The sequence below is a fragment of the Anomaloglossus baeobatrachus genome, chromosome 2 (genome assembly GCF_048569485.1).
Source record: "Anomaloglossus baeobatrachus isolate aAnoBae1 chromosome 2, aAnoBae1.hap1, whole genome shotgun sequence".
NCBI lineage: Eukaryota > Metazoa > Chordata > Amphibia > Anura > Aromobatidae > Anomaloglossus > Anomaloglossus baeobatrachus.
The window spans coordinates 480,344,589-480,356,572 of NC_134354.1; the positions used below are offsets into that span (position 1 = coordinate 480,344,589).

The following is an 11,984-nucleotide window of genomic DNA, read 5'->3' on the forward strand; positions in this document are numbered from 1 at the left end:
ACGGTGAGCCCTGGAGCTAGTGAGGGGGAAGATGGGACACCTCCTGCACTCACCTACAGCTGAATACTACTCTCTTAGCCAGTCCCTATACAGGTTCCGCACCGGTTGCCAAACAGGATACCTGAAATCCTGCAAGACCCTATATTAACCCTTGCTAGTGAGCTGGCCGGTGAAGATCACTAGTCCCACTACTGCACTAATACAACAAGGGAAAGGCATAACACAGGGGGAAAAGGATACAAACACCAAACTCCACGACTGCAGCCAGACTCCAAGGCAGCAGATAGATGGGCACAGGACAGTACCCCAGCAGCTCCTTTCACCAAGGTGGCCAGAATTGAATTAATTCTATCAACAGCAGTGGTTACAGGGTATAGCAACAAAGTAACTAAGCAGCTGCACCTGACAGACTGCAAGAAAGCTTCTGGCAACAAAACTGACATTAACCCTTTCAACACCAAAGGAAAGGAACACATTTAATATTAAGAGTCTCCAAACAGAATGAGACTCAGGCCCTGAACCTGTCACAGGTGTCGATATGCAGAGAAACCACTGTGACACTCAGGCCCTTAACCTGTCACAGGCTCTTTATTAGAGAGTCAACCGTGACATCCAGCCTGCTAAATGATAACAGTCTATACTTTTTTTTCTGCACTGAGCAAAGCCACTCCCAAACTTGGAGAACACAGGAGCACTAGGCTGACAATTATGCAATGTGTATGGAGGCCTTAAAGAGTAACTAAACTTTCTTTTATAAAGTTTGTCCATCGTGGGAAGTTTGTAAGCTTTACAAATCATTATTATAGAATTTGTTTCCAGCTCTGTAGAAGCAAAAAGCTCTAAGCGGCTTGATTTCCTCCTGTTCACTTATATGGCTTTAGCTGCATTGATACCTGAGCATACCCATTGGGAGTACAGATGATGGCAGTGAATAGGTCAGCTTAGTATCTGTGTCTTACAAACTGAGGATAAGCTCCTGCAGGGTTATATTTTGATATGGAAAATACTCAGAGGAGGAGACTACATGGCCATAATTTTTTTACACCTAATAAGTACGTTCTGATATCAGGGCAGTTAAAGTAAGGCAACTAGACCGGGGAAAAGCAGGGGTTTATATGCGACTTGCATGCATTTTTTTTTTTTTTACAGCAATAACAAATCCCTTAATAAAGTGATTTACAACATTTCATAACTTTCGATGCTGGACAAAATTCTATAGAAAAGACAAAGCTTAGTTAGGTCTTTAAAGGATTTTCTCTTACATTTCTGGATTTAGATTAGAATTCTTATTAATGTAGTGAATTTTTACTATGGATCATAAATGAAACAAAAAAAAAAAAAGTGTTTTTTTTCCCCTTTTAAATAGATGCACTTTTTTACATCTGGTGATATTACTCTTTATTATGCTGCATTCACACATCCATAATATACAGTCTGTGCATGGAACCCCAATTCCGGCTTGAATTCTGGGGTCTCTGACATGAACTAACGTATAATAGGCTTACTATTGTGCGGTTAGTTCAGTCAGGAGACCCCACGATCTGTCCGGTATTGGATTCATGGATGTGTGAATCTAGTCTCAGAGCAGTTCTGAGGATTTAGTCAGTTAATCTGTAATATATTTATTTATTTTTTTATTTTAACAAAAGTGGTGTGGGATATAAGAAACTTTATTACAAAATATTAAGACTACACAAGTGATTGTACAATAATTGTGGTGAAAGATTGCTTTAAGATATATCCCATCCACTAAAGGCTGCTTTACACGCAGCGACATCACTAGCGATGTCGCTGGTGAAAGCAACCGCCCCCGTCAGTTGTGCGCCACGGGCAAATCGCTGCCTGTGGAGCACAACATCGCTCAGACCAGTCACACTGACTTACCTGCCTAGCGACGTCTCTGTCACAGCGACGTCACACGGCAGCCATCCAATAGAAGCGGAGGGGCGGAGAAGCAGCCGAAAGAAAGTGACGCCCACTTCGTTACCGGAGGACGCAGGTAAGGTGTTGTTCGTCGTTCCTGGGGTGTCACACGTAGTGATGTGTGCTGCCTCAGGAACGACGAGCAACCTGCGTCCTGCAACAGCAACGATATTTGGGATTTGAACGACGTGTCAATGATCAGGTGAGTAATTTTGATTGTTAGTCGTTCGTACGTTTCACACGCAACGTCGCTAATGAGGCCGGATGTGCGTCACGAATTCAGTGACCCCCAACAACATCTCGTTAGCGATGTCATTGCGTGTAAAGCCCCCTTAAGAAAAAATTGGTGGGGCACCGTGCACCAGCTAGCCCACAATGTAGAATGTATGTACCGCAGTATAGGGTTTATGCACCCACCAAAAAGATGAAACATTTTAGAAATCTTGTATCTGCACAATATTTTACATAACAATAAAATGGTTAAAACCTAGTACAATTGTAATGTCTAAATGAAATGTACAAAGGCGTGTTTTTCTTTTTTTATTTATTAAAATGCTATTTATGTAAGTATCACAGAAGTAAAATATCACAAAATAAAATCTATTTTAACCACACTTTAACATTTTTTTAAAATTTTTTAGCAATGTTAATTTACAGCTAGATACATAATATACAATTAATCCAGTGTAATAAAGATAAGTGTGCATCATACCATTATGGTTCATATGGACTGAAGGATTCATCTACAGCAAACAGTCCCAGTTCAATCTAGCACCTTATAGCAAACACGACAATTTATCTTGTGTTACAAAGGAGTTCACTTTTTTTAATACAATAATGAGGTTAGCTTTTTTAAAAATAATATTCCATTTGCTAAGATAATTGAATAGTATATAATATTTCAATGCCCAAGATCTTAAAGGGACTGTCACCAGGTTTTTGCTACTTCATCTGATAGCAGCATGATGTAGAGACAGAGACCCTGATTCCAGCAATGTGTCACTTAGTTTCTCTGTTGCAGACCTGGCAGTTATCTGAATGCTATCATGTATAACCCCGTCCACCCAACTGACTGACAGCTTTCCTTGTACACTCTGTATTGACAGAAAGCTGCTAATCAGTGGTGGGCGAAGGATTACACAGAGCAGAAGGTCTAGGAGGCACAAGACACATAGTCCAGTAGTTATATATTGTTGGAATCAAGATCTCAACCTCTACCTCATGCTGCTCTCAGATTATATAGCAAAATCCTTCTCACAGATTCCCTTTAAGGATTGTTAAGAATTGCTAGTTGAGGCAGAATATTAGGCTCAGTAGATCTCTAGACTAGAGTTTGTCAACTGGATATTAAGTTGAAATATATAGAACTCTGTGGCTACAGAAACATTCCTAAACAGTGTCTAGACATGCATGTAAACAAGAGGCAAAGGCTTGCTAGCCATTATCCCTGAGATCTGCTCTTGTGGATTTGTGTTACCATACCGTATATACCTGCATGTGTATATATTAGTGTCTCTCTCTCATAATATATATATAAATATAAATATTATATTTTCCCTGCCATTTTATGAAATTTATTTAACTCACTTATATAGTGTTATTAATTCCACAGTGCTTTAGAGATGTAATCATTAGGCTATGTGCCCACGCTGCGGAAAATTCGCAGAATTTGCTGCAATTTTTTTGTAGAAATTCCGTGGATTTCTCAAAAATCCACAGTACAGCGAGTCCCCAGCCATTTCTATGGTATTTTGGAAGTGCTGTGCCTATGCTGCGTTTTTTTCCGCATCGGAAATAATGCAGATTTCCCTGCGGAAAAATCTGCAGCATGTCAATTTATTCCTGCGGATTTTTCCGCACGATCCTATACTTACTTGCCTTGATAGAAGACACCGGAGTCACTTCCTGCGGTGCAAAGGAGTGCGGTGGAGCCAGGATCGGGCAACAGGAGGTGGGCGGAGCCTGCACGAGCTTCGGTCATGTGACAGCCGGAGCTAGTTCAGGCCCACCCACCTTCTCCTGCAAAGTGCAGACAGACACGGCCGGAAAGTGAAGTGCTGCGTGATGGAGGTCAGTATGAACTCCGATTACTCCAGCACTTGTTCTGCATTGAGGATGCAGTGCCGAAGCCATGGTACTGGATCCTCAATGTAGAAGGACCGCAGTATATCCACAGGACATTCCGCAATACATCCGCAGCATTAAAAACAGACAAAGTTGTGCTGCAATTTTCTGGGAGCTCCTGCGGAATGTCCTGAGGATATATCCGCAGGACACTTTCCCCATGGGCACATAGCCTTACTATCTCCATTGGGACTTTCAACCTAAATTCCCTATCAGTATGTCTTTAGAGTGTGGGAGGAAACCCAAACAAACATAGGGAGAGCATACGAGCTCCTTACAGATGGTGTCCTTGGTGGGATTTGAAACCAAGACCCCAGTGCTACAAGACTGCAGTGCTAACCACTGAATCACCTTGTTGCCCCATTCGCTCTAACCTGCTAATTCCTATATGTGTTTTTTTTCCTTTACTTCCTCTGTTTCGTTTGAGGGAATCTAAAATGTGTCGCTTCTCTAAAGCCTACATCATCCCCCCACCTGAACAGAAAGTCATCAGGGGCGGTGCATGGTCACCTACCAGAACTTCACCTGTCACCTGTCATCGTCCGCTCATGATGACGTCCTGCTGCAGTTGTGGTGATAGAGAAATGATAACACCTTCAGTGGCTTTTGCCAAACTCTTTTGTTCCTGGCGCCTGCATCTTCAGTTTTGTTTCTTCTGACACTGCTGTCTCTTTCTCTTAACTGAAACTTCATCAGTGAGTGGTGATAGAAGCAGTGTGAGGGACCGCAGTGCTGCCCACCAGCTTTTGCTACTACCCTGAAACAAAATGTCATCAGAAGGCAGGGATAGAAGAATGGTGAGTGACAATAGCCCTGCCCCCTGACCATTTGTTACAGGGAATTGATAAAGATGTCGGGCAGTGTTGCTGTCACTCCCCCTGCTTCTATCACTGATACCTGATGACATCTTATTTCAGGTAAAAAGATTGTGGTTTCAGAAACAAAGACTGTAGCGGTTACTGAAGATGTGGGCAACAATGACAGTGTGGTGGTGGCCACTGAAGATGCAGGAACAGCAGAACTGTGATGCCAGCCATTGAAGTTACGCATACTTGTCCATTACAGGTACTGAAACAGGACGTCATCAGGGGATGGTAGTAACAGAAATTCTGTTAAGTGACCGCAGCGCCAACCACTGATGATCATGTTTCAGGAGGGGTGATAAAAGCTACGGAGAACTAGTTGTGCAGCCATTGTTTTATCAAGTCCTATTTGAGATTCTTCTCAAACGAAAAAAATAAAAAAATACCTATAGGGAATAGCAAGATAGTCAGAATGGTAGGGAACTTTATAATAAAGCAATTTACAAAAGGGGTTAGGGCTTTAAGACAGATGTCCATGAAGGGCATTATAGGTATTTGGACAACTCTTTTAAGTAATGTAGCCTTTTCCTGAGCTTTGTAAGGGCTCAAGCGCATGTTGCGTAATAGCATGCATTTACGCTGCGTATTGCACTGCAGTGTAAATGCATGCGTCCTGCGTCCCTTGCACAATCTATGAAGATTGTGCATGAGACGTGGGCATGATGCTTTTATGAACGCAGCGATTTGGGTGCTAAAATTTTGACCCAAAGCCGTGCGTTCATAGCAGCAGCATGTCAATTATTTCTGCGTTCTGGATGCAGCTCCCACTCTGTCTATGGTGGGGGCAGCATCCAGAGCGCATGAAATTGGCTTTTTTCTACGTACTGCATTCATTATGCAATCTTTCTGCAGCGATTTGACACGCACATGTGCTGTCAAATCGCTGCAGAAATTTCAGCAGTTGCGTGCGGATGAGCCCTTAGCGGTCTAGCATGTAAACAATAAGAGTACTGGTACTGTTTATCTGATTGACACAGTGTAAACTAAAGCAACAAAACCTATTTCTTGAAGTAATCACACTATTCATTAAACATTAGCTCAGATATAGCAGAGGAGCTTTATGAGACAATTGTCAGAAGAACGTTCATATTAAGTATTTACAGTACAGAAGATAATATTCATGCATGATATAGATTAGTGTGGTATTGTACAGAGCTAATAAACAACCCAATATACAAAGTTTCCATAAATACAGTACATTCAGTAATTTATACAATCATGCCCATTTTGAGGTATTTAGACATTTCTTGTGGTAAAGTGCATTAAAGCAGGCCTGTCATTATCTCTTCAGTAATACAACATGTCTCACATATGTGACTGATCTAGGCTTGCCATAGTAGCTTTTGTCCTTACCTAGTATACTTTTAGGCCAAAGTCACACTTGCGAGAGACTCACGCGAGCCTCACATCGCATCCCACGGCACGGCCACACACTCTCCTGACAGGAGTGGGTCGGCTGCATGTATTTCTATGCAGCTGAGATGCTCCTGTCAGGAGAGCTGCAGGCCATGTCGGGTGATGTGATGCAAGACTTGCACGAGTCTCTCACAAGCGTGACTCTGGCCTTAGATTTTAAGTAGCGGTACTGAGGCTAGTGAAAAAAGTAAAAGAAAACAAACAAAAAAAAAAAAACTAAAGCAAACAAGAGAATTTTGTAGCATAATGCGCAGTTCCACTTTAATGTGTCATTATTATTAACTCTACCCAGTGATGTTCTTATTACTGCAATGCTATGCCCCACAAATCTATTATGAAATATATTTTGGACTGTTTGGCCTTTTAATATCAGAAATTTTACTTTCTATTCTTCTAAGAAAGATTAATATTATGATTATCCCTATAGCAGAGGTCCTTAACCTTTTTGACCTTGAGAGCTACATTCGGCTACGAGAATGAATCTTGAGCCACATTGAACTCCGTGCCCCCTCACAGTAGTGACACCCAAAACCCCCATTACCAGTATAATAACAGCCAAAGCTTTTCCACAGAAATCACACCGAGGCAGTCTACTAAAATCCTGGGGTTCCGACCCCATTTAGATCTGCTCTTCTGTGTGGTGGGGCTACTCACAAAAGGCACCATCTAGAGACCTGCTCTTTATAGTTGCTTGCTAAAACTTGTGGGGACAACCGCAAGCCACACATCATGGAATTCTTAGGCTAAGAACACACGTCCGGCTTTTCTGCTATTTGTCGGATCTTGCGTTCTCCCGTACAGTGTATACAGTACAGTGGCTGCGCTGCAACTTCCCGGTCACATACTCTGGTCACATGACAGCATGTGACCGGAGCTTGTTGCGCAGCCAATGTACTGTATACAAGGTATGGGAGCGCGCCGGATCCGACAAACGGCAGAAAGTCCGGATGTGTGTTCTTAGCCTTAGCCACATGTGGCACCTGAGCCAGAGATTATGGACCCCTGCCCTATAGTGTATAGGATGCTTTACACGCTGCGACATCGCTAGCGATCTCGTTAGTGATGTGACACGCCAGATCGCAGATAAGATTTGCCAAGATCGCACATAGGTAATTTTTGTAGCGCCGGTCACATGTGCGATCTCGGCAAATCGTATGTGCGATCTGGCGTGTTACATCGCTAACGAAATCGCTAGCCATGTCGCAGCATGTAAAGCACCCTTATGGGTTGTTCTTTTAGATAACCTCTATTTGTTAGAACAGGTCGTTAATGTTAAGCAAACTACAAGGAGCAGAGTACCAAAACGCAGCTCCTTGTAGTAAAGATATATTGTTTATTGTTAGACAATCCAAATAGTGTAATTTTGGTCATATTAGGTGACCCATCTCAAACATTGGATTCCAGGAGCTATTCAGAATGCAAAAGATAAACGCAGTGAGTGGAGGTCATTGTTTTGTTGAGAACAGTGCCACTCAGTGCATTTGTAGTTTGCATCCTGATTAGCTCCTGCAAACCAATGTTTGAGAAAGGTCACATTATGTGACTGTAATGGCACATTTTTGGATTGCCTCTTATGGTAGCATATGGATACAAAACCTGAATTATAAAGAAACAAAGAAGAAGAATACAAACCTTCAAAATGTGGTGCTGGAAAAGGATGTTATCAATACCATAGAAAACAAAAACCACTACTATAAATTTTCTGACCTACGACTTGCCTACTTTGGACACATACAAACAGAGCAAACACTGGAGAAGGACATCATGGTTGCAATAGAAGAATAGAAGGAACAAGGCAAAGAAGAAAACCAGCAACCCAATGGTTTGATACAATCAAAGTAAGTTGCTTGTGCGCACGTTGCGTAAATGCACGCGTCCTGCGCCCCCTTTACAATCTATGTAGATTGAGCATGACACGTGCGCACGATGCTTTTATGAACGCAGCGATTTGGGTGCTAAAATTTTGACCCAAATCTGTGCGTTCATAAAATGAGCATGTCAATTAATTCGTGCACTATGGATGCAGCTCCTACTCTGTCTATGGTGGGGACAGAAGCCATAGCGCATGAAATCGGCTTTAATTGTATAAAAAAAACCTACACCCATTATGTAGTGTTTCTGCAGCGATTTGACGCACACATGTGCTGTCAAATCGCTGCAGAATATTCCGCAGTTACGTGCGCATGAGCCCTAACAGTGTAGAAGGCCCTGGTGGACCCATCTAGACCTGAACAAGATTGACCTTCCTACAGATCATTCATCCATCAAGTCACCATGGCTGGAAATCGAAGGCTGTTAAAAATGTACAAACAATAAACAGCTTATCTATACTTTACAATTTGAAAAAAAGAGCTGAGATCTTTTTTCTGCGGCATAAGGGATAATAACATATTTGATCACCTTGCATTAGGACTAGAGTGCCATGTTCCTTTTTCTATTTCACCCAGATATTGGCACAGAATTTAAATATGCATGGAAAAAAAATCAGTATGATCATATAATTAAACTATACATTTAGCCAATGTACATTAAATGTAACTGGAGTTAAAGGGAACTTGTCACTTGTGAAAATACTATTAACCTGCAGACATGGGGTTAATCTGCAGGTTAATGGCGTTTGAAACCTGCCTGGTGCCGGCACACTAAACTCTGCTGCCAGGAGGAAAATAACATTATTCCCTCCGGCAGCGTTCTGGTTTCAGCTACAGGGGCAGTGCCAACGGAGGTTCAATCAACACTCTGTATGGAAAGCAGCAGCTTAAACCAAACCACATCCCTGCACTGACTGACAGCCGGTTATCATTAGAACCAGCTGTCAGTCAGTTCGAGGGGAATCGTTATAGCCACTGCTTACTATGCATAGAGTGTTTTTTGTTTGTTTTTAAATGAAAGTGATATATTACATTATGTTAATTATCTGTATCATTTAGTATTCTAGGCACAATGTTATTATACTATATATTTGATTACTAACCATCATATACAGATTGTATTGCAAAGAAATATTTTACATTTTTTCAGGAATAATCTTTTTTACAGCTATAATATTTTCATCTATAACAAAAGGATATAACATTTTATAATGCATTTAATGTCCCAGTTTTTACTCCTTTCATGATGTACTCTTAAAGGGGCAGCAAGATTTACCTTCTGCGCATACTAATAGGTCTTGATTATTAGGGCTAGAAGCACAGGTGAAAATGTGTTATGACAACACACCCTGATGAAAGCATTGCGTGTCCAGGATCATATTACATCATGTGTCGTTGGTTTAACCACCACCAGTAACGTGGTGAGGTTTAACATTTCTCGCGCAAAAATAGCAACACCAGGTGCAACTTTCCATTCTGAATTAGATTTCAGCTGAAAATGATCTTAGATAAAGTTGATTTGGTGCAAAATAAAGTGCATTTCATGAGGGTTTCTCCTTTTTGTTTACAAAAATAAAAAATACGTAAGCTGCTTTAGAAAAATTCCATGTAAACATAAGAGTATCAAGTGGGTATATTTAGAACAGGTCTATATTCAGTGCAAGTATTGTGCAAGCTGCTCATCTGAGTAATGTCCACATACACCTTAAATAGACAAGTGCTTCTCGCCTTCTCTGTGCTGTGAAGAAAACACAGAGACTAGATTAGAAGACGTTACATAAGGTCACAGTTTTCAGACTACGGACATCACTACAAATACACACAGCGGATAATGATCTATAAATAATGGAATGAAATGCTATAATTTCTAGCTATGTGAATATGTTAGGTTAGCTTCTTTGGTTATGCTCTTAAACTTTCTATATAGACATGCACCATTTTGTCGTAGCAGAACATAATAGCTTTCACTTTATGTATCAGGAAAAAATTAAACGTACATTATATATGTATTTTTTTATTTTACTGTTTAACAAAAAAAAAAACAACAAAAAGGCAGAATCCTGCAAAATATAAAGGCATCCTTGGAAAATTATTCTTGATTCGCTGTTCTCTAAGCCAACAATTTTTCACCAACAGTATCTCATAAGGAAATAAAGAATATATTATGCTGGGAGCATTGTGGTAACTATTGTATTATAATAAATAAACTATTGTAGTATAATAAATAATTATAGATTACATGTACTCAGCTGTCATAGATCTGAACAGTTAGACATTTTATACACACACACTACAAAAATGATAGCATTTGGGTCTGTGACCACATACATACATTATACACATATATACAGTGTTTTTTAATCATTTGTACTCTTATTACATTAGATATAATGCTATAAACTATGTCTAAAAGATACATCAAAATTATACAGTTGACTATTTATACTGACTGGTTTTCGTAAGAGGCTATTAGACTATTACTTACAATTTTTCTTTGATTGCTGAGGCAAAAAGTGCAGATTGGTTTGGGGGCAGTACTTGTCACTGAAGCTCTGTACTGTAGACATGGCTGTCCATCCATGCAGTCCTCTCCCAGTAGCAGGATATTGGCTAGATGAGAAATGTAACTAGAAGCCAGTCTCAGAGTTTCTATTTTGGACAGCTTGCGGTCTGCAGGCTCTGTGGGGATAAGTGTCCTGAGAGCAGTGAAAGCTGTATTCACACTGTGTGTTCTGTCTCTTTCCCGGGCATTTGCAGCTTGTCTTTGCTTGCTGACTCCAGACAATTTACTCTTCCTTTTCCTTTTGCCCCTATTGTCCCCAGATGGGCTACTATAACCACCATCATCTCCTCCAAGAGATTTTTCTGAACTATCACTTGCACTCTCTAGATCTTCAGCATCAGACAGTAAACCACTACTACAGTCTACAGGTTGCCCAATACCACCATTCACACACTTCATGGTCGTGCAGTATATGCTTGTAGCCTGTGACTCTGTCCTCATCAGCAGCACCATCCCCCGGGCTCCCATCACTTTTATGCAGGGCAGGCAAGGAGCACCTGTTGGTAGCGAGCAACTCCACTTGATCCACTGACACCTCAGCAAGTCATTTTTTGAATGGTTGCTCCATTTAGACTGAGCATGTGGTCGCTTCGAAAGGCAAGAAAGGTGGGGTTGGTGGACGGTTATGGAGGTTGGGGCAACGGCACCAACCTAAGCAGTGCACCTGTTCTTGTTGTCATGTTGTGGGTTACAGCTAAAGACAGAAGTCCTGTACCAAAAGTGAGTGAGAGGGGACAGGCGGTGTGCTAACTAAAGTGACATGTCAATCTGAACGACCTGCTAATGGTTAAGCTTCTAACAATAACATCATACCCTAACTATATTCTCATTTAATAGAATGGAATGGTTTAAAATTTGTGCTGAAATCCAAACTTTTTGTTTACTTCTGCCACTGATTACAATTTCTTTTTTGTAATGTGGCAAAAGTAGTATCTTGAGTAAGGTAGTGTAGAAGGCTGTTCAAAAATATAATTCTACTAATAGTCCTTTAACCCCTTCAGCGCCCGGGCGCTTTCTGTTTTTCCTGGGGTTTTTTGTGCTCCTGTTACGTCACCGCCGGAGTCTGCTCCGATCGCCAGGCGTCGCCGTGTTCCTGCCGTGGATGGTGCTGGTGATGGGAGAGAAGTCGATGCCAGCGGCACCAGTGGGCGCAGGCTCCAGTCATCCACTGGGCTGGGTTAGCTTGGGATCTGCAGTACCGCTGGCTGACTGTGGGTGGCATGT

General features: G+C 41.4%; 1 protein-coding gene across 1 annotated transcript; it reads right to left on the minus strand.

The window, feature by feature from the left end:
- Positions 1–6,480: 6,480 nt before the first annotated feature.
- Positions 6,481–11,316, minus strand: LOC142291697 (transcription factor 15-like). The gene is made up of 2 exons (XM_075336417.1): positions 10,683–11,316; positions 6,481–9,935 (listed from the first exon to the last, which is right to left on the minus strand). The coding sequence occupies exons 1-2, from the start codon at positions 11,226–11,228 to the stop codon at positions 9,903–9,905; spliced, it is 579 nt and encodes a 192-aa protein (XP_075192532.1). The 5' UTR covers positions 11,229–11,316; the 3' UTR covers positions 6,481–9,902.
- Between the last annotated feature and the right edge of the window lie 668 nt (positions 11,317–11,984).